At 37.7% G+C, this 23,932-nt stretch overlaps 2 protein-coding genes and 1 non-coding gene across 3 annotated transcripts; 2 read left to right on the forward strand and 1 right to left on the reverse strand.

Moving 5' to 3' along the window:
* The first annotated feature begins 1,993 nt into the window (after positions 1 to 1,993).
* LOC120263491 (transcription factor TCP7-like) lies at positions 1,994 to 3,611 on the forward strand. Its single transcript, XM_039271413.1, has one exon. It carries the CDS (start codon positions 2,082 to 2,084, stop codon positions 2,805 to 2,807), a length of 726 nt encoding a protein of 241 aa, XP_039127347.1. The 5' UTR covers positions 1,994 to 2,081; the 3' UTR covers positions 2,808 to 3,611.
* Positions 3,612 to 6,435: 2,824 nt separating this feature from the next.
* Positions 6,436 to 7,043, reverse strand: LOC120263497 (mannose-specific lectin-like). Its single transcript, XM_039271424.1, has one exon. The coding sequence runs from the start codon at positions 6,962 to 6,964 to the stop codon at positions 6,536 to 6,538; it is 429 nt and encodes a 142-aa protein (XP_039127358.1). The 5' UTR covers positions 6,965 to 7,043; the 3' UTR covers positions 6,436 to 6,535.
* Positions 7,044 to 10,488: 3,445 nt separating this feature from the next.
* On the forward strand, positions 10,489 to 10,561 carry TRNAF-GAA. The gene has a single exon. It is a non-coding gene; the product is annotated as a tRNA-Phe (tRNA).
* The last annotated feature ends 13,371 nt before the right edge of the window (positions 10,562 to 23,932 follow it).

The following is a 23,932-nucleotide window of genomic DNA, read 5'->3' on the forward strand; positions in this document are numbered from 1 at the left end:
TAATTAGTGGTATATCTATTTTATAAAAAAAATATTTTAAAATAATATCTTTTATTAGGTTTTTTTAAAAAAATTGATGATAGACTAAATATTTACTTGAAGAGCTTTTATCCGGAAAGATTATTATTTTTAATTGGTTCATCTGGAATAATAAATCTTACTTTTAATAATCTGACTAAGAGACGCTTTCACAAAGCTATGGAGATCTCAAATTACCTTCTCCTGCATTACTCCTGTGGCATACTAATTTGAAGCCACTACAAGCATATCTTTGGTCTCCCTGGCATCTCATGTTATATAATTGAGATCTAGATATCTTGGGATAAAACCTATTGCACCTATCCAAGGACAATTAGGAGATCCTCCCTTTTGAGAATATTCTTGAATATTTAGTTGGAAAAAAACAACTTAATATTTAAACACGTCAAGTTTTCTCTCATACTGATTTTAATAAAAATTGATTAAATAATTTTTTCCCTGATTATTTGTGTGACTGGAATTGGAAAAAACTAAGTTGAATAACTCGATAACCACAAATCTGGCGGAGGACACATCACCCCTAAGACTAGTAAAATGACCATATATGTATGATCCTTACTGGTTGTAATCTATTGGGAGTCCTATCTTGTACTCTTTTCCTTCTCTATTTTCCTCATTACCCCCACCCCGCAATTACCTCCCTATATTTGTTTGATTTTGGTTGTGTATAAGTTTCTATTTTGTATCTTTTTATTTAAATATATTTTGGTGGTTTATTTTTATTTTTTGAAATTTTTTCTCAGGTAATAGTTTTATTAATATATTATGAGTAATTATTGTTTAAACAATGTAGATGATCAGAGAAGAGGATGGTCACACCACACATAAAATGTTGTTATAAATTACTATGGAGGGGCAAAAGGAGTAGTGTCAAATTATAAACTCCTTTTTTTTTTCCATATACTTATAAATTCACAAGCCGGAGAGGGAGGAGGTTTCACTTTCAATTTCAAACGTTTATGTATATTAAATGGCATTGATTTCAAAGTAAGTGATTCACTCCTTGGTCAGGTTTGGTCTTCTTGTTCTTTGGACATAGTTTTTACCCGGCAAAGTTTGATTTCTACTGACTTGTGTTTTGCAAGTACATCCCTATTTATTGACCTTTTTATCAACCAATATATATATATATATATATATATATATATCATTTTGATTTATCACTCTCATGGAGTGAGGTATTGAAATTTTTATTTAAAAAAAAAGATTTTTTTTAACAAATATTTTTCTACATTCGTGTGAATTTAAACTCAAAATATTTATTAACAATATCAGATTCTCTAGATCAGATATTATGTTTTATTAAAAAAAACACTAAACTCAAACAAGATGGAAGCACAAAAATTATAAAACTTGTATTTGTACTTTTCACATGTACTCATCTCAAGTACGTGATTTGTCAATTTGCCTGTACTTATAAAAAAACCTCAAAATCAAATACGCCAATTGAGCTTGACTCCTCTGGTTATAATGTTCATCACATTATAGCAAAAGTTTTGATTTATGGCAATCACATCCACATCCAAGATATATATATATATATATTTATATATAAAAATAAATCTCAAGCAAAAAGGGGTGTTTCTTATAATAGAAATAATAAAAATAAAAATAATAAAATAAATAAATAAACAGGTGATTGGCACAAGACATCTTTGAACGCGTATAGATATGGCTGGCTTTCACTTTACACCCCACTCTCTCATGCTCCCCACTCCACTGCAAACCCCTTCTTCTCCATCTCTCACCGTTCATCTCAACTCCCTCACGAATCTCCAAGCATGACTCCCCATCATCCCTGTTTCAAAACCCTCAACAGGGCCCCACCTTTTTCCCGCCCCGTTCTCAAACTAACCTCCTATTCCGTTCCGTTCCCTCTCCAGTGGCATTCCCGTAATTAACTCACAAACCCAGCCCCAATTTTTCCCACCCTTTTAACCAATATCCATGTGCTTTGCTCTTCATCCATGTCCCACGATCATTAGGCCCCCCTCCTTCTTCCGCTCTCCAAGCACCAAACACTCCTCTCTATCGCTTCCTCTATGAGCGCCACCGACGCCGGAGCCAATGGCGGCGCCGGAGGAGCCCCGCCAGCGCAGCTGGTTGTCCGGAAACCTCCTTCTAAGGACCGTCATAGCAAGGTTGATGGTCGTGGCCGCCGGATCCGCATGCCGATCATCTGTGCTGCTAGGGTTTTCCAGCTGACGCGTGAGCTAGGGCATAAGTCTGATGGACAGACTATTGAGTGGCTTCTTCGCCAGGCTGAACCCTCCATCATCGCTGCCACTGGCACCGGCACCACTCCGGCTTCTTTCTCTACGCTCTCCGTCGCCCTCCGCTCTTCGTCTACGTCTGACTCGAAGTCTTCCCCTGTTGCGACGTCCGCAGCGCCGTTTATTCTTGGGAAACGTCTCCGCTCCGATGATGAACCTGACCCGTCGTCTAAGGATGAGAACAGTGCTGTTGCTGCTGCTAGTGCGGTCGGGATGGGGATGGGGATCGGGCCTGCCGGAGGGTTCTGGGCTGTTCCGGCGAGGCCGGACTTTGGGCAGCTTTGGGGGTTCGCTGCGGCTGCGCCGGAGATCGTTATGCCGCCTTCGGCGGCAGGGGTTACGAGGTTTGCTGGAGAGGCGTCGGCTGCCAGAGTTGGGAACTACTTTCCGATCGCTCAGGGGCATTTGAACTTGCTCGCTTCGTTGTCGGGGACGCCGGCGGCTGCTGCCGCCGCCGCTGCGGCGGCGGGGAGGAGAGAGGAAGAGCCGCGTTGATTGTTTGGGTTCTCTCTAAGGTTAGGGTTTAGATGGTAGAGAGTTTGTTTGTAGGTTGTGGATTGATGAAGTTAGGGTTTGTCAAGTTTGATGAAGTAGATGAGGGTTTTTTTTAAGTTTCCCTATTGGCATCTGTATTATCATGTTCCTTCGCAGCATCTTGTCATTTTAGTTTTGTGGGGGATTTGTTGGAGATGGATTGGAGAACTAGGGTTTGTCCAAGGGTTTTGGATTCTTCAGTGAGAGCTGGTTTGGCGCTGTTGCGGGAATAATGGGGACTCTATTGCCATTAGTACCAGCTGGTGATATGCTTCATTAATTCAAGTGTTTGTACTGATGAATGGATTTCCATAGGATCACCATGAGCTTCAGAATGTGGTTAGCTTGATTTTGGTCATTGACAATGAATTCTCGTTTGTTCGGAAATGGCATTTAGTGGTTGATGTTTTGAAGAACTTGGAACCCTGACGTCTCCGCAAATCACTATATTTATGTGTCTTTGCTGGTGTGAAGAAGAAGAAGAAGAAGAAGAAGAAGCTGGAATGGGTGCGCTGTTGCAGAAGAAGTTCTGAGGCTGTAAGTTCCCATTCTTCATGTTTCATCTGTAATTTTAGACATTTTTCATGAAATTTACTACCATGGAAATAATGGAACCTGTTGATTGTATCTCTAGATTGTTTTGGCGTGTACGAGTGCAAAATAAAATTGTATCTGTTGTCGCTGCTCAAGTGACTTGTTGTGCTGTCCGATTTTCTGTTTGAATTATGTAAATAGAATCACAGACTTTGATGCCTGTCTTTTTAATTTCATGGTGTTTAACCTTTTGTCATTGTTGATTATCCTGTGGTATCAATTAGGATGAGATTGTGTTGACGTATGACTCTAAATGGGATGTGTCCAGGAAGATGTTCTCTTTATCGTTATCTCCAGTGCTAGTACATCACTGGAATTTTGTAACATTGTTTGTTTTTTGTAGACTAGTCTTACTTGATTCCCACTTGACATCTGAACTATTGAATGGAGTGTGCCTTGACTAGGCTGAGCAGCAAGTAGCTTTCACTGACTTTATGGGCTTTGATTAGTAAGGATGTAAGCAAGTTTTCACATCTTTTTTTATTTCAAAATACTAATGGAGACTTTTCTGCACTTTGTTTGAAAGGAAGCGGCCTGCTTATGACTTGCCTGCCTGACTAAAAGTCTGCTCTTACCTAACTATCAATGTGAGAGAACTGCATTTTCCTCCCCAGCTTTCAGTTGCAATCTTTTAGTTTGTAAATTCATATCTCAACGTGCTTAATTTGGTGACTTACGAAATTAAACTTTTCTTTCTTCCTATAAACAGAGGATCTAGTAGGTTTTTTTTTAAAAAAACTGTGTTTTGTATTTAACCAGTAAAATACCACCTGGATGCTTGCATGTCAGCTTCTTGATTTTATGCTCTAAAAGAGTATCCTGTACTGTATAAATTGATTAATCGGTTGTTTCTACATTGCTTTTGCAATGTTATTGATTTCCATTGAACCTTAAGTCACATTTATAAGAAATTTTTTTTACTATTGAATATACATTTTTTTTCTATTCATTTTTTTAGAATAACAGATTTTATCAGGACTGATCAGTTCTACTGTTTTTCTCTTTGGTCCAGTTTCTATTTTTGTTTTTGCAAATTAAATAACAATTATCCTCGGCGTATTTTTCACTAGTTCATCTCTCTACACGTGTGTGTTAATTTTGTGATAACCATATAGATTTTAAGTAATGATGAGTTACGTAGGTTCATCCTTCCTTTTGTGCATTGTGTACGTAAGTTTTCAAACAACTGTGGCAAGTATCTTCTTTTTGTTCTACTCTTGCCATTTTAAGTGTAGTATCTCTGAGATAAACACTAACAACATGCCAAAATTTTCATCTGTTTACTCTGAAAGATCATTCTGTAACAAAGGTTATGTGTTTATGACATTGCAAGACTTTCTGGACATTTATTTGAATTTTTTGAGAAACAATGTTAACTATTTCAAAGGAAATCTATTGATCTATTAATCAGTTCATATGATAAGTGAACAGCTTTGTTTTTTATGCTCATCTATATATATATATATCTACGTAAAATATTTATGAATTTTGTTTTGTTACGGGTTGGTATATGCAAGAAAGTCATCAAACCACGAACCATTAATTGATTGAGATACTGGCTTGCTGACCCGGACTCTTATTTCTCTCTACCATCTTGTGCGAAAAGGACAATTCGTCCTTTTTTACAGCAGTTTTAGATTTTGATTGGTCTTTTTAGAAAGGGTAGCTGCTTTGCAATTTGTATTATTCACTGGCCAGTTTGAATTTTCTGTTTCATAGCAAATGGACCTTGAACTATTTGATACCACTTAATTATCACTGTTTCCGCAAGCAATCCAGTGTTTTCATCATCTAATTCTCCGACAACAAGCCGTTGGAAAGCTGTGATTTTTTTAATAGGTATGGATGGATGTTATACTCAAAGACTGTTTTGTTCTTCACAAGATAATGCTGTGTTGTTGCTTGATCAACTCATTGAAATTTGAAAGACAGTGACAAGTAGATGGTAGTTATGGCAGTAGTAGGTTTTGCCATCTCACAGGATTCTGAAATGTGGTCTGCCTCTTTTGATAGTAGCATGCTTCATGACTGAGATGTGCTTGTTGTTGGTCTTGTTTACTTCAGTGTAAGCCTTCTTCATGAATCATGGTTTTGTTGTGTGAACAGTGTATGGTGAGTGTGGTTGGGTGTTTTGTGGCTGTGGTGGCTACAGCATCTTATCCTGCCCCCACCCTCTTAAATTCAGCCTGTTGGATGCCAGGTCAAGTGATTCATTTTCTTTATTTTTTTGGTTGTCCCAGTCAGGCTGGAATAATACTTGTTCCTTTTTCCATATAACCCTTGTGCTGCATTATTTATGACTTTGAACCATTTTCTTTCTAATCAAACAGTTATTTTTTTAAAAAAAAAAAACACTTTTCTTGTTTATTGATGGTTCAGTGTGGATTTATATCCAAATGTCTTTTTATTTGTTTTATTTTTATCCAATCTTGTTCAAATATATTTATTTTAACTTTTTCTAATTATATAAAAATATTTATTTTTTTAATTTTGATGAAAATAGCCCACTTGTGTACTTGTTGCTATACAGGAAAGATGTAAAAACTATCTCCTCGGTGGATAGAAAGTAGAAACCAATCATATTCATGTTATTTAATATATAAATTTAAGCTAAAAAATCAAATACATATTTAAACCGGTAGGTGTAGAATATATATATATATATATTCAAATTTATATTTGTCAAACTAATGAAGGTAGAGAACAGGGTTACTTACGTTCAGTTAACATGCCTTCTAAAAGATATTAATGCTCCTTACCAAAACCACAACTAAATGTTCATATCAACACAAATGAGTGGTGGACCAACTGACGTCAAGAATCATGCAAAACCAACTCCATATCAACCTACCAAATTACTGAAAAGTCCTTTAAAAAAATATCTACATTCTTCACCGTTCCTAATTATTTTTCAATATCTACTTAATTAGTGCTTAAGTTTGACTTGCACACAACCATCATCTGATAAGACAACCAAGCTAGTAAAAATAGCATGAATAACTTGCAGAAAATTTAATGACTTAATCATTCTTTGATCATCTTATTGATCACTGTTACATATTGAAAAAAAAAAGGAGAAATTAAAGATAACTTATTTAGAGCAATTTCTTCTTGCTTTGAACAGTGTTGGTAGCCCACAAGGCAGCACCATAGATAACAACATTCCCATCACTCTGCATAACAAGCCTGTAATTGTTCGGCCCGCGAGAACTATCACTGGTCCAAATTACATCGGAGCCGGAGAAGATGACGAGGTTGCCGTTGTTCTGCAAGGTGACACGGCACGCCGTTCCTCTGCCGTTAGTTCTCGAGTTCCATAATGGCTTGGTTTTGTTCACATAGAGCACCAAGTTACAGTCACCTTGCATGATGAACCTGTATGGTCCCGTTCTCCAGAACTCGCCGGAGTTTAGGTTCTCGCCGGAGAACAAGGTGTCTTCGGCCAGTGATGGTGTGATTCCGGCCATTGTTAGGAGAAGGGTCATGGCCATGGCTGTTGTTTTGATGGAAGTTTGAGTGGCCATTGGTTTTTGGTTGAAGTTGTTGGCATATGAGTTTTAATTATTTGTGTGCATGGTTTTTATAGGCTTTTAATTTGATGGAGATATGAGTGAAGAAGAAGAAGAAGAAGAAGAAGAAGAATGGTATGGTGTGCAATGTGCATGGTCAAGTAAGTGCGGCGGCTATTTAATATTTATTGGGATAAAGATGAGCTTGCATATGGACATAATTTAAGTCAGCATTTTTGGGTGGAGCTCCCAATTTCAGTTACTTAAAAAAAGCAATTTACTATATAACATGGTGGTGTTTTAAAAAACATAATGCGTTTGGTAATATTTTAATTTCTTGATTTTTTATTTGTTGAATTTTTTTTTCAACACGGAATGTGAATAAGCATGTATATAATATGTGTACCAATCGAAAATTGATCATCTAACCATACACTTTCAATTATAAAAAAGAGGATTTAAATTATAAATTCATACTAATAACCGGTTATCTATTATTATTATTTTTTTATTAAATTTTGAATTTATAATTTTTGAATATCTCATCTTCCGCTATGAGTCTTGTAGTGATTTTGTTTTTTATTATTTTATTATTTTTTAAAAAGTAATATTATAATAAAAGTTTATAATTCATGGCATGACGACAAAATTTACGACCTGAAGTATATGACCTGTCGGTGAGTGGAGTCAACCCAGTCAGTTTGCCATCTCCAGTTTTGGGCTCATGTATGAAATCTTTGACTAATGAGGTACGCAACTTGACGTTTCGTGAATATTTTAATAATGGACCGCAATTGTTGATTACTCAACATCCACGTGAATTAGTGGGATATATATATATATATATAAACGCATATTTTTAATAATAATTTATGCATATATATATATATATATATATAATTATATCTTGCTTTTCACGGAGTTTGATAAAATACAATTTTGATAGTTATGCCTATTGACCTATATGTATTTCTGTTTAATAATATGGTTAGGATATAAATATATTTACACTTATTATTTCCAATGAGAAAACTTCCCTACATACTATGAGTGTTATGATGAATGTATTTATTATTATTTTTTTATTAAGAGCGGATAAACCACTGATTTATTAAAAGAGAAGAAACAGTACAAAGAAGATAATACCCTCACCAGAAGTGAGGGGGTACAAGTGCGAGAAAGTAAAAAGAGAAGATAAAGGTCTAATCAGGCAGAAGGCACCGTCTAGCGTCTCAGGCCTGACTAGAAAAATAGGTGGATCGACTATTCCTGGGAGACGTTGCGATCCAGCTCGCCCGCAGAGTTAGAGGCCCTTGCGCTGAAGAAATCAAGAGAACGCTTGATTTTTTGAGAAGCTTCAGTAAGAGATTGTTGATGTCTATCTGCAACTGTCGGGAACCAAGATAGAAGCATATTAGCAGTTTTAAAGATAGTGCTTAACTGAGGCAACGCAAGAAGTAGAAAGATACGAGAATTCCTTTCAAGCCAAATGTTCCACAAGATTGCACGGGAGACAAGGTCCCAGAGAGGTTGAGATTGAGGAGCGAGGGACAGGATCCAGGAAGTCCATAAGTAGGGAATGGATTGTGGGAGAGAAAATGAGTCTAAGGAGTGAGAGAAGAATGCCAGATGCGTTTAGAAAATTCACAGTCAATGAAGAGGTGTTGGAGCGTCTCTGAGGAATTGTGACAGAGGACACAGGTATCAGTGGAGTGTTGAAAATTGCAACCCTTCTTGAAGATGTTGGATAAAGTGAGGATTTTGTCTTCGCCAGCCAGCCAGGAGAAGAGTGTGATTTTGCTGGGGCAACGGATCTTCCAGAAAAGTGGGTACAAGGGGCTGCGAGTTCCACCATCAATGAGGAATTTATAAAATGATTTAACAGTGAAAGTGCCACATTTTTTTCCGTGGTCCAAGTGTAGGTATCATTTTGCGCAAGAGAACAGACAGGAATAATATCTAGGATAGGAGATAACATGTCTGGTGTGGCAGTGCGGAAAATTTGCTCAGTGTTGGTAAGGAGCTGGGAAAATCGCCTAATGGTAATCCAAGGATCGGTCAATCATCGAAGAGGTCAGGGCCACGATCTTTAAGTAGGATTCCATCATGCCAGCGGTCAAACCAAAGAGAGGTGTTGGAGCCACTTTTGATCAATTTCGAGATACAAAAACGGAAGGAGAGGAGGTTAGGAGTCACACCTGCCCAGAAGAAAGATTTGTTCCTAGGTGGGATGTGAAATAAGATTCCGTTTGTATCTTTGAGATTGTAGTTAGCATGAATGATTTTGGCCCAACCACCAGTAGGATTGCCAGATAATTTCCACCACCACTTACTTAGTAAAGCAATGTTGAAGGTTTGGAGGTTGAGGATACCCCAACCACCCATGTCTTTAGGTCTAGTGATCCTGTTCCAGGCAATTAATCTGATTCCTTTAGGGCCCAGATCAGGGCCTCTCCAAAGGAAATCTCTCCGGATTTTATCAATTTCCTTGATCACCCAAGCAGGGAGCTTGAAAACCGACATCCAGTATACAGGCATGGAGGAGAGGACAGAGTTGACAAGAGTCAAGCGACCGCCAAGAGATAAATACTAGCTTTCCAAGTGGTGAGCCTGGAACGAACCATACCAATGAGTTTCTCCCAGTCAAGTCTTCTGGGTCGACGACCAGAGAGAGGGACTCCTAAGTAAGTGATAGGGAGACTGCTACGGGAGCAATTAAAGATTCTAGCAGAGGTGTGATGAGGTTGGAAGCCATAGTTGGAAGAATATAGGCAGCTCTTGTAAAAATTTATGGATAAGCCAGAAGACCCCTCATAGAGATACAAAATTAGTTTGATTATTTGAAGGTCTTCATGTCCTCTAGTGGAGAAGATTAGAAGGTCTTCATGTGCTCCATTGTTGTTTTTATGTGAATTTCCATGATACTAATTGTATTTACTATTTTTATCGAAACTTCATTAATATTCTATTTTCTAATTTGAAGTTTGCAAAACTAAGCACTGATTTGAATTCATTTATAAAAAAAAAAATAAATATTTAATTTGTGCATTTAGAAGAGTCTTTTATTTTTTTAATTTTTTTTATAACAAACACTAAATTTTAATTTTAAAATAATTTTATTTAAAAGTGAATTAAACATGCATATATTAAAGCTAAATAAAAAGTGATTCAAGACACACTGGGGAAATTGAAAATCGATGATCCGTGAACAGTAGTGAAAAATACGAAAAAATATACATTTTTTTAATTGAAATAAACACCACTTAAAATAAATAAATTTATTTATATGATTTTTTCCATAAGTATTTATTTCTCAACTTAAAGCATATTTAATTATATATATATATATATATATAATACGATGAACATGATTAAGTGGTTAATGTAAAGAGTCTGAGTATTTATGAAAGCATCAGCAAGTTTAATACGATGAACACAATTTTTTAATAATATTGTATTAAAGTTATTAATATGATATAAAAACAGATTGCATTAAATATATATAATATATAAATATATTTGAAGAAGCTGCTATACCAGCGGGGATAGCTCAGTTGGGAGAGCGTCAGACTGAAGATCTGAAGGTCGCGTGTTCGATCCACGCTCACCGCATTTTGTACAATTATTTTGCCAAACGTTTTATTTATTTATTTTAATAAGTGATTAAAAGATATTAGAGTCATAGAGTGAGAAGTTACTGCATCAACATATTTGCAAACAACTAGGATTTTTTTTTTCTTTCTATTAACAATAAGTTCTGTGTGAATAATGACAAAGCCTAAAAGAGGAGGAGGGCAATTGACTCATTCTTTTTTCCAATTAAATATAGGAAAAATTACTGTTTACCTCTAATAGTTTCAAATCTTTCCAATTAACTCCTGCAAGTTTCGAATACCTCGGACATACCTTCCATTATTGTTTCACTTGCATTTTTCCCCCTGCAGGAACTGAGACATTGTCCATGTTGTGAAATTCCTTCTATGACTTTGAAATTAGTGGGAAAAAAAACTGCCAATCACATCATGTCAAACCTTTTTGCATGTCTTTTTCGCATTGTTTTTGCATTTGTTTTCTCATACAAAATTTGGAAGACTCATCACTTTGGATTGTTGGAGTTCTGCAGATTGCCCAATAAGTTGAGAATTTCTTTCTTTCCCTCACATTGATCATCTTGCGAGAGAGAGTAACAATTTATACAAATGCAGGTTTATTATGGAGAGTTTTTCTGTTATTGTTAGATAAACGGGGAGGGATGAGTGCTAGTGTTCATGGCGCTGACTTTTTGGGAATCAGTGTTAGCGAAGATATGTGAGCGATGGGGTCTGAATGTTTCCGGTGCTAATGTGAAGTTTGTCACACCAGATGGACATAAACGGTTTATCCGATAAAAAACTAGATTGACTTCCAGCGCATGTGTCATATGTACACCCTCTTCAAATGCGCTGCAGTCAATCTAGTGATTGAGACAGATGATGTGCCATTTGTCACATAATACTGAAAATGATTTCGTCTAGTTGTAAAGTTCTTATCCTTTATGTTTTATGTTTACATAGTCGTAAGTTAATTATTGCTTAATTATCCTAGTGTCCGTTTAAAATCATATGTTTTCCCTTAAATAATCCAGTTTCCGCTCAAACCATATGTTTCCACATAAAACAAAGCAAAACCATAAGCTTTACTTTGTTATCCATTTCCCATCCCAGTTTCCGTTTAAAGTTGTCCAGTTTCCGTTTAAAATTGTCTAGTTTCCCCTTTAACAATATTCTTTTCTGTATAAGATTTTCTGTTTCCTTTTAAAATATTATTTTACTGTTTAAATTATCTAGTTTCTGTTTAAGCTTTTGTGTTTCCGCTTAAAATATTGACGTTTTCCTCTTAAACTGAAGTATTGGCAAGAATTCGGATTTTGCAAGCGTATCTGTTCCACCTCATGCCGACCCTGACGATGTGTCATGCATTCCTTCCTCATTAGATCAATCCGAGGTGTTGTCGTTGGATATCGGACAACGTTTTGTAAGCGTTGAACATTTCAAAGACGCACTTTGTAATTTTGCTATCAAACAGAATTTCGACTTCAAATGCATAAAAAATGAAAAACACCGGGTAACTGTAGAATGTGCCGCCGTTGGTTGTCCATGGCGCCTTCATGCATCGAAGGAATATAATAAGAATACTTTCAGAATCAAGATAATGCACCCGACACACACTTGCGGTGGTGGAATTGGATCGGTGTCGTATCCGAAAGCGTCCAAAAAATGGGTAAGCGCACGAGTCATTCAGAAGCTCAAGGAGCAGCCCTTGTACAAGGCCATCGACATTCAGAAGGACATGTTACGGGAACATGGTGTCCACATTCCACACAAGTAAGCTTGGTTGGGTAAAGAGTATGCCCGGGTGATCTTCGACGGCAGCGATATCTCTAGCTACGATTTGTTGCTTTGGTATGTGGATAAGGTGGTTGAGACAAACCCCAACAGCATTGTGATTATGGAAAGAGACGGTGAGCATTTTAAACGTGTATTCTTTTCTTTCCGTACGTGTATCATTGGATTCACGAGGGCCTGCAGGCCGCTGTTGTTTCTCGATGGTACCCACCTCCTTAAAAAGTATCGGGGTACTCTATTGGGTGCCACAGGCAAAGATGAAAACAATGGTTTTTTCTATGTCGCCTTCGGTATTGTAGCCAACGAGACCGATGTCAATTGAACGTGGTTCATTTAGAAGTTAGGTGATGCTTTATACGATGAAGGTGATTATGAAGAGATAATTACATTTGTGTCAAACAGGTCTAAGGGCCTTATGAACGCCATTGCAAAGGTCTTCCCTTCTTCCCCACATGCATACTGCCCCCAACAATTGGAGGCCAATTTTATGAAAGCCACTGTTAGACTTAGGAAGATATTGAAGGAGGAGTGCTGGTCCATATACTTTCGTATTGCGTGGGCATCCACGGCTAAAGAATTCGATGGTATAATGAATGAATTGCAGGTCACATCACCCGAAGCCTATCACTGGTTAATTCATAAATCAGATTTGTCACATTGGTCGAATTATCTGTTCAGAAGTGAACGTTAGGGGCGAGATGTATTCAAATGTCCCAGAGTCATTCAATGCGTGGATCAAAGAAGCTCGGTATTTACTGGTGACGAAAATGGTTAACTCCATACGGTATTTGAATGTTGATTTTATTTAACGCTTAAAAATGGTTATTATCCTTTAAACTTGCTTGTTTCCGATTAAATAATGTTGTTTATGTTTAACTTTAAAGGTAATCGCTTAATGTAGTTTGTTATCATTTAAAAATGTTTGTTTCCATTTAAATTTCAGTGTCTTAGCTTAACAGTGTTTAAGTATACGTGTTCTACATCATGCAGGTTCAAGTTGATGCACATGTTATGCACCAACCATGAACAAGTGAACAAATGGGAGACCTTCTTATGCCTCGACATACATTCGAAGGTAGAGCTACTTGTTGTGGAAAACCGAAATCTTCGTGTTGGTCCTTGTGTCAATGAGTGTTATGAAGTGATTGACCAGTGCAGCAACTCTGTAGATCTTTCGCTTAAAACTTGCTCATGTCGCAGATGACAAGTTTATGGTATCTCATACAAATAGGCTTGCTCTGTAATAATGCAGATAGACACCAACGTTCATTGATATATTAGCAGCTACATGTCAACAATTACTAATTGGCTTATAAGAAAGCTATTTTCCCCATACCCGACCATGACAAGCCTACGGATGATAATCGAGAACTGCGTTTGCGTCCGCCTATCATGAGAAGACAACCTAGGTGTCCTAGATGGAAGATGATCGAGTCTCAACCGTCCGAGGTTCGCGAGTTACGTTGCAGCCGCTGCCACACGTCCGGTCACAATCGTCGATCTTGTAATGAAACTGTCGCCGACTAGGCATTGTAAATAAACAAAAATTTAAATAGAAACAATCTTATTTACGTGTTATTCTTTGATCTTTAAAAGTGACTTTGATATTTAAACATAGACACTGAAAGTTAATCCGAAACGCTTATTCTTAAACGTTAACACATAAAGTTAAACAGAGACATTGGTATTTAAATAGAAAAACTGAAAGTTAAAAAGAAACATTGATATTTAAATATTTTGAAAGTTAAACAAAGAAAGGCAAGTATACAGACATTAAACGAATAGAAGTAAATTTACATCAGAAACCTTGCCATGTCAGTGGAAGACAATGAATAGAATTTAAATCATAACGACAAAACTGTTTTGTATTTGAAAACAATAATAGGTCAACTCTATTTCCCCACAGTCGAAGAACCGTCTTTCTCAGTAATGCCGGCTGCGCTCCCTTCCATAAGTATGCAGGCAACATACTTTAATCTCAAATAAGGGACGCCCATTTGCGGTAGCCGTAGCTTTTTATCGTCAAGTAATTGTTCAATAAACCACATGACATAGACGGCGCAGTCGACACTTCCTCGTTTTTGTCGAGTGGTTTCACTGTTGTCAACTAGCGGGTACCTTAGAGTCACCATCTCGCCGAACTCCATATCGACACAATAGTCAAATAGTCTCCTCTATCAAGATATTCAATTTGAGGTTAGCATCCGGATTAATAAAGTACTATTTATCAAACTCTATTTATTAAAGAACTTACCATTTCAAACACGTCTCTGTTGTGCTTCTCACTTTGGCATGAAGAATAATGGCTATATTCTTGTTTGTCATTATCAAAAACCATGACATGGAAGTGCCCATTCATGATTATTGGGAGGATGACTATTTCAACATCATGCTGGTTACGCGCGCCATCTCCGATCATAGCGAGAGTCGTGTCAGTCGCGTTTTCCTGCTTGTACATAAACAATGACAATGGTCGTGTGATGGAGGCGCGCTTCTTATACGGATATGGTACTCTCTTTAGAGACTTTTGAATTATACATACGAATGTGTCCATCACATCGTTTATCACCATTTCATTTCTGTCCAGCAGCATGAATAGTCTGCTCATGTAGTGCTGACAGAGTCATTCTTCCAGACGACAGTGTTAAAGTTAAACGGTAGCAGATATAATTAAAAAAAACACAAATAGTTAAGTGGAAAATATATATTTTTAAATAATAATGTAAATATTTAAATTAAAACAGCCAAAGTTAAACGGTAAATCATAATTTTAACTAATAACTTTAAAATTTAAACGAAAAATGCATAACTTAAATGGAAACATATATATTTTAAACTATAACATAAAAACTTCATACTTACGAGTCCATACAGTAGTTAATGAGGATCCTTATTAACTCCTACTCGAATTTGTCGAGGCGCGCGTGATCGGGGTATCTTTTTTTCTTCGGAATAAAGTTCTTCTGCACTTATTAGTATTATTGGTTAGCAAGGACCATACTGTCAACATTCACAACAATCGTTGTTTTTTCGTTGATGTTTCTTTGCCCCTCGTCAACAACATTTTTAGGATCATTATGTGGCACTGTTGTTGATGGTTATTGGTGTTCAGCACTAGCAGCATCTTTTTTCGATGCGGGCATAATGACAACATCAACCGAAGACACATCCTTTGTTGTTTCTTGTTGTTGATGGATTGTGTCTATCTTCGATGTGGCACTGTCGTTTGCCGATTCCACTGAGACGGGGATTTCATTGGCAATAGAGTCAACGATATTGTCAAGCGTAGCCACGGTAACAGTATCAACGGGAGACATATCCTTTGCTGCTTCTTGTTGTTGAGGGATTATACCTACCTTTGATGCGACACTGTCGTCCGCTAGTTCCACCAAGACGGGGATTTCATCAACGGCAACAGACTCAACGATCTTGTCAACCGCCGATGGTGCTGCAATAGTTTCATCGTTAGCCGGTAGAGAGAGAGGCATTATTGTTTTCCTCCTTCTCACAAGCCTCTTCAAACATGGCCCTCTTCGAATGGCCATCCCTACAATGTCCTCGTCGTCAAAATCCGAGCCCATCCCACTGACGTTATCGGTAATCGCTGGGGCTACCTTGGCTGTATCCGGGCTATTCTTAGTAGCTTCCGTGTCAGATACTTTATTTATTTGTAGGGATGACGCATTCGATTGTGACCGTCCTTCCAATACCTCAACCCGAGCGACAAGCCAAGGAAACTCGGTCATCAATATTTGGCATGGCTACAGCAAACATGCAATGATATCATTGCCTATTGCCGTCGGGGGGCTGCCATGGTCGAGGGTGCTGTGGCAATCGGGGGGACTGTCACGGTTGGGGGGGTGTTGGCGTCGGGCGGGGTAGGGGCTTCTTCGGTGCCGAGGAATACGTGCGCGTGTTGGGCTAGAAGTAGGGGAACGGTGTTGAGTGTGCACGGAAGAGGTCGGCCTCTTATCTTGCCTTTAAGCAAGTGATTCCGGAGCAATAACATCCCCCTAGTGGGTGACCCAAACAAATATATCTTCGTCAGCATTCGCCGCGACCAGCTCAGGAAACTAACATATGTAAACAACATAATCTCAGCGAAATCATTCAATTTAAACAATAAAAATTGTTTTTAAACGTTTAACTCATATATTTAAACGATATCGCATATATTTAAATAGAAAACCAAAACTTTAAACACTAAAGAAGTTTTTTAAACATAAATTACTATTGTTAAATGGTAACTACTATAATTAAAATGTAACTACTATTGTTAAACACATTGTTCATGATTTATTACCTCCTTTTCTTCGAGAGATGACAACATCGTTTCCATCGACGTTTTCTTCAGGTAACTGTTTTCACCGTAATACAACATCCTTGGGGTCTTGCCAAAACATACTTTCGTTTTGGTGCTGGTCAACTCGTAAAACCAGATGTTCAGTGCGATCGAGCAACCCTTAATTTACCCCATGTTGGTCTTTTTCCTAGCGCATCTTGCTTGCACTCGTGCGGCAGCTTGCAGAACGTCCTCCATAAGCCACTTGTGCGTCGCCTGCGCCCATGAGTATTGCCCCATGCCAAGTAGATCATCGATATAATCAATGATCCAATTTGGAACCCAACATGAGGTATTTGGGAAGAGGATTGCACCCATGAGGTACACCATTAGGAGTTTAACAAAATTTTCTTCTTCTCTCCTCTGCTGAAACAAGTTGCTTAAAAGTTCTTTTAATGGAGTCTCTATTATAACCAGTTTTTTTTACTGTAGATTTAACTAGCCCATTGCTGTAGATCTTCCAGCACAATATTGTAGCAGTCGATTACTGTAGCAACATGTTACTATAGCATCACGAATTTTTTTTCTTAAAACCCTTCTTCCTTTCTTTTTCTTCTTTTTTCCTTGTTTTTAGCCGAACCTTGCATTTTCTCTTGAGTTGTTCCGGTGAGGTTTTCCGGCGAACCAAAGTCTTCATTCTCCTTCTCACATCTTCTTGAATAAGGTATGAACCTTGATCTAAGTTTTATCCCCTTGTTTTTTAGAATTTTTGAAAAACCTAGATTTCTTCATGGATTTGGTTGTTTATGAGCTCAAATTGAAGCCAGTGACTTGTTATTCATGCATGAGAATGTTTGTGAAGAAATTTCTTGTTTAGATTTTGTAAATTGGGAGAAAATCTATGTATTAGGGCCGGTTTTACGGTAGCAATTCCGAGGTTACTGTAGCACAGAAAATCTTTAGTTGTTTCTTTGATTTCTTAGGACTAGAGTAAAGCTAAAACCTCCAGGAATTCATTGGGAACCTTTATACCTAGCTTTGAGCCAACCCTAGGATCGATTTATGGTTGTTTGCTAGAAACTTGGGGTTTCCTGTTTTGATTTAATTTTTCTAATTATTGTTGTGCTTTGGCAAGGAAAAGAAGTCTTGCCTCAAGGCAAAGATTTAGTCGAGGATTAGCTTGCGAGGAAGGCAAATCGCCTTTTCGGTGAGTGGAATTGTTGAGCATAGCTTTATTAGAAAAATGCCAATAGCTAAAGATAAATATATATATATATATCAATGAGTTGTTAAATCCTTGTTTTGTGTGAAACACGGGTTATATTGTGGAAATCATTGATTTTGTGAAATCTAAGGCTTGAAACTCATTTTTGAAATCGTTGAAAGGAAAGGATTCCCATGTTGTTTCTTGTGTTGGGATTTGTAAATTAATTTGTGTTAAAAAGCTTGAGCTTTGCTTGTGTTTTATCTTGTCCTCGTGCAAATGGCTGAGGTGTTATTGATTTATGATTATGGATGGTTATTGTACTCCAATGGAGTTGTATTTATTGTGAGTTATTTAATGGTACCCTACTGTAGTAGGCGGTCTCCACGGCCAGGCTGGTTAAGGTAGTGTGGTAGACCGGCTGATTTCTACGAGCGCCAGTTCAGGTGGGAGTGTAGAGCCTTGAGTAGATATTCATGGGGTAGCCGGAGTCACCAACCGGTGAACCGATGGGTCAACGTCAAGGACATGAGTACCTTGATGGCTCTGAATCTAGCCATGGCTGCGGCGAATGTTTAGAGAGTTTTCTAGACCACGTTATGCTGAGTGAGTGTTGGGTATTGTGTTTAGTTATTTCAAAACCTTGGCAATTAATTGTTTTTATATGTATTTGCAATTATGTTTTGTGGTTTTGGAGTTGTAAACCCTAGTTTAGGTAAAAAGGGTTTTCTTGGTATTATATTATGTTATTTTACTTCTTTAAGAGATTTTCTATTATGTGTGATAATGCTTCCAACCTAGTATTGCTTTGGTAAAGTATTTATTTTGATGATTTATTATTATTATTGCTGTTGAAATATTTTCTGCTAGAGTTGTGCTAACCTCCCATCACTGAGTAACTTTAGTTACTCATCCCTCTTTCTTCCTCCAAGTCTATTGAAGGTAGTTGGTGTGGCTGTGTGGCGGCATACTGTGCATTTGTTACCGTTCCATCTTCTGTTATACATCTTTCAGTTCATGTATGTTATTATTGTTATAGAACATGTTGTTTGACATATGGATCCATTAGTGTGTAGATACCTTGTTGCATGGTTTGGTATTCAAACAACCCTTAAACTTTTGTGTATCAACATTTCCTACTGTTGTTAGTGTTGTTTCTCTGTGCATTTGTGAACCTCTTTATTTTCTATATCTTGTTATAATTGTTGTTGTTGTTGTTACTATCATTGGGTAACATTGTTCCACTCCACTCTATATCTGTAATAGATATTATTGAATTCCAGGTGTATTGGTCAGCCTTGCGGCGTCCCGAGGATTGTGTGGCGAGGTATCCCTCCTCGGGATCTTTGCGGTGGTTGTCGCATCCCGTGGGTCAGCAGGTCAGGGCGTGACAGTCTCTGTGTCTCTAGTAGGTTTTCAATAAATACATCTCTTCGAAAGCTGAGCGTGTTTTCTTCTTCTGAAATACGACTGCATCTCCATCGCAATGCAGACCAAGAACGAGATATTTAAATGGAGACATAATTTTTTAAACTAAACATCATTTCTTAAACGGAAATCTCATTTCTAAAACTGCAACAATATCAAATTAAAGGGGAAACATACTTTATAAACATTACATAACATAACAATCGAAAAATCTCTTTCGATCGTGTACACAGACAAAAATGTAAAACAAAACAAAACTGTCACACCCCGACCCGCGGGCCCACGGGATGCGATAATCACCGCAGCAATCCCGAGGAGAGATACCCCGCCACTTAACCCTCAGGATGCCGCAAGGCTGATCAATACGCCTGGAATTCAATAATAGTAACAACAACAACAATAACAACAACAACAACAACAACAACAACAACAACAACAACTACAGTAGGATACAGAAAATATAGAGGTTCACAAATACACAAGGAAACAACACTAACATCAGTAGGAAATGCTAGTACATGAAAGTTTAAGAGTTATTTAGATACTAAACCATGCAACAAAGTTTTCTACACACTAGTGGATCCATAGGTCTTATAATATGTTCCATGACAACAACAATATACATGAATTGAAGGAAATACATCAGAAGATAGAACAATAGGAAATGCCCAGTACGCCTGCCACACAGTCACACCTACTACCTGCAACAAACTGGGAGGAAGAAAGAAGGATGAGTAACTCAAGTTACTAAGTAAGGGGAGGTTAGTACAACTTTAGCAGAAATACACCAACAGTAATAACAATAATAAAACATCAAAATAAAATTTTTACCAAAACAAAACTAGTTTAGAAACATTAACACATATAATAGAAGTCTTCAAAAGGAATAAAATAACATAATAACACCAAGAAAACCATTTTTACCCCAACTAGGGTTTACAACACCAAAACCACAAAACATGGTTTTAATAAATAATCACAATACCTAACACTCACTCAGCATAACGTGGTTTAGAAAACTCTCTAAACCTTCACTGTGGCCATGGCTAGGTTCAGAGTCGTTAAGGTACTCATGCCCTTGACATTGACCCATCAGTTCACCGGTTGGTGACTCCGGCTACTCGATGAATATCCAGTCAGGGCTCTACACTCCCACCTGAACTGATCCTCGTAGTAATCAGTCGGTCATCACGCCACCTCAATAGGCTGACCGTGGAGACCGCCTACTGCAGTAGGATATCACCATACAGTTACCACAATAAACACAACTCCACTCGGAGTATAAAAGTCATCAATATTCATCAATCAACAACACATTGACCATTGTATGAGGACAAGATAAAACACAAGGAAAGCTCAAGCTTTTAACACAATTTAATTTACAAATCCCAACACAAGAAACAACATGGTAATCACTTTCCTTTCAACCATTTAAAATGAGTTTCAAGCCTTAGATTTAACAAAATCAATGATTTCCACAACAAATCTCAAGTTTCATACAAAATAAGGATTTCACAAACTCATGGATATATATATATATATATAGAGTAATGCTATATGAGGCGAAAGAAACACACGAACCAGCCACATGACTGATGTGGCTGGTTACGTGGATATTCTTTTTATTTTTATTTTTTTAATTAAAAAGTAAAAGGAGGAGTGGGCGACCGGGTCTCTCTCCCTTTCTCTCATGTGAGTCCCTTTCGGGATTCTCTCCCACCGCTCCCCTCCCACCGCTCCCCTCCCACCCCTCCTGGTCGCCGCTCCTGTTGCTTGCCTCTTCGGTCACCGCTCCCGGTCGCCGCTCCCAGTCGCCGCTTCCCTCCCCACTTTTCCGGCCCCGTATTCTCTCGCTTTGGCTTGGAAGAAGTTAGAGCATCGGTGGTGCACAAGAGAGGGAGTGGTGGGAGGATCGGTGGTGCACGAGATCGGGGTGCACGAAGCTAGGGCGTCGCTCCCCTCCTCTCCTTTCTAGTGCGGTAGATCCCCGTCCCACTTCTCACTTGTGCCCTAGGTTCTCCGAAATTTGGGGATGAAAGCCCCGCGCAGCCTCGTCTCCGCTCGTGCCGTGGCTCTCCTCTCGGTGCCCTTGTCCGAAAGTGTCTCACTCGGCTTGAAATCGGTACAGAGGCAATGATGATGCCCTAGCTATTTCTCTCATCCCCTCATCTCTCTACAACGATGGCGTAGTAGCTTGGATGGCCTAGCAGGCAACCGCTACTCCCATTGTTCTATAGGGAGGGGGTAGGGTGGGAGAAAATGCTATATGAGCCTCTTTTTTTGATTTTGTCTTCATGTATTACTTTCTGTCGTTTGGCTGGTTCGTGTGGTTGCTTCGCTCTATATAGCATTACTCTTACTTGTTCTTGTGGCCATGATGATTTGCCCTATAAAAGAGTATACAGATTGGGTGGTGAGGCAACTTTAGTTGCAGCCCTTGATTCATGTTTAGCCATGCGAAAGAATAGGTGGGCAAAATCTGAGCCTTTGATGAAGCATGAATTCGTTCAATGAATTTTTTCTGAATTGTGAATTATACAATAGCCTAGGGGCAAGATCTGAGCCTTTGATAAATTTATTCGCAAGGGAAGCACTGTAGGTAAACAGATCTGAGGATTGTGAATTTGTTTCACTGAAATCATGCTTCTTGTATGTTGGTTTTTAGTTCTGATTATTCATCCTTTTGAATACATTTCACTGAAAGCATGCTCTGAGATGGTTTTATTTTTTAACAAAAGAATATTATTTGAAGGAGATGAAGTGGAGTTTATTTTGATTGCAGCTTGTTGGAATGGAAATTATTGAGGATTTATATAAAATTAAATGAGTGTGAATAAATTGTTTTGAGACATTTGGCATTGATCTGTTAGCTCTGTTAGATCCAGAATGAATTGTTATGGGTTTCGATCAAATGGAATGTCTGTTTTAAAAATCACTGTGGCTTCCTAAAAATTTTCATTTACACTTGAAATTGTGAGTTTCTTCTATTTAGTGTCTCGCCTTTTGTCACTTCTTTTCTTGTTCGTATGACTACAAGTGGAGATCGAATGATTCCATATAATTCTTAATGTCATGTTCCTTATAGTTACTGGAATAAGAAAATTGGTGTTGTGAATTGACTTCTTTGTTGTAAATTGCATTGAGTCATTTGATTCGGAGGCATGTGTTCTTTTTCTACATGGAATGTTTACTTTTACTAATGAACTTGTGATTTTTCAGATCGCTTTTCTCATGCTCGAATATGTAATGTTTATGCATATAATTTCCTCATATGTTGTCTCATATATATAAACAATATGCTCTTCTTTTTATACTATGGGCTGATTGTTGAAAGTAAGTTCTTAAACCGGATGGTTTTTTAAATATGAAAATTTCTCCGCATTGGATTATAAAACCTAGCAACAAATGATCATGAAATTTCCAAAGGTCTGTAAAAGTGTACGTGGTACTCGATGTATAACTCGGTTTAGCACTTTTTGGTATCATCTTGTCTTAGTAATTTCAAGATGAGCTTTTTCTCATTCGGACATGTAAGCTATGTTTCTCCATATTTCTTATGCAAATTGTTATGATGCGAGCGGCCTTGGCCACAGTGAAGAATAAAAATTGTTAAGGAATACCCATCTGTCGCAGATGACATCATGGATGGTAAGGGCATTCTTCATCCGATCGATTGATGATGTTATTTTTTTCTTAGTAAGCTTATAAATTGATAAAAACTTTGTGCGCTTTTGGCCCGTGAGTGGGTTGGATAAATCACCGATATTTGCCACTGCAGCTTCGCGTTATATTCCATAGCCTTGTTAATGAATGAAAAAGTCGCATTTTATGTGACTCTCTGTAATTTTTTATGTTTTATTTTCTCATTGCTCCTCTGATTCATTGATGTGAGACACAGATGGTAATGAATGAAGATTTTAGTTTATCTGACTATTATCATCTATGTCTGTCTTATCTTGGCATAACAAAGAAATTAGGCAAGTGATGATGTGCACTAAAGGCACAGTCATCTATTGTAACAGGTTGATGGAAACTGGAAAGCACTTGGGAAGCTTCGTATTTTTTGTTCCGGCTGTAGCAAGAATGGTCTGTTTAACAACATCAACATTGAAGGCCACTTCGTTCAAAAGACAAGGTTTTCCAGGACATCAGGCAAAAGTTTTCTTATATCACAATGCAGAAACGATGTATTATACGTGTCATAAACGATGTATTCACAAATTTTCGTATTCTGTTCTGCATTCAAGATTTCATTCAGAGAAATTTGTAATATTATTCTTTTGTCTTGTTAAAGTTTGAGCAAGGGACTGGAGGAAGGCAGATTTTCTGGGTTACATGATTCTCGTATTCACGAATTTTCGTATTCTGTTTTACATTCAAGATAACAAACATAAGCAACACACAAAAATTTTATAACAAACATAAGCCCTGGTTCATCTTAATATCAAACATAAGCACCACAAAAATATTATTACAAACATAAGCCCTAGTCCAATTTCAAACATAAGCACCACAACAATATTATTACAAACATAAGCCTTGGTTCATACCAATTTTAAACCTGAGCAACACACAAAATTTCTTCAACTAACATAATCCTTGGTTCATCTTCAACAACATGCAAAATTTCTTGGTTCATCTTCAACAACATATATAAGTAACAACAAATACAAACCACAAATACG

This window comes from Dioscorea cayenensis, chromosome 1, assembly GCF_009730915.1.
Source record: "Dioscorea cayenensis subsp. rotundata cultivar TDr96_F1 chromosome 1, TDr96_F1_v2_PseudoChromosome.rev07_lg8_w22 25.fasta, whole genome shotgun sequence".
Lineage (NCBI taxonomy): Eukaryota > Viridiplantae > Streptophyta > Magnoliopsida > Dioscoreales > Dioscoreaceae > Dioscorea > Dioscorea cayenensis.

What these genes read in the sequence shown, in the direction of transcription:
- LOC120263497 (XM_039271424.1), bottom strand. Translation starts at nt 6,964, where the DNA reads ATGGCCACTCAAACTTCCATCAAAACAACAGCCATGGCCATGACCCTT.
- LOC120263491 (XM_039271413.1), top strand. Translation starts at nt 2,082, where the DNA reads ATGAGCGCCACCGACGCCGGAGCCAATGGCGGCGCCGGAGGAGCCCCG.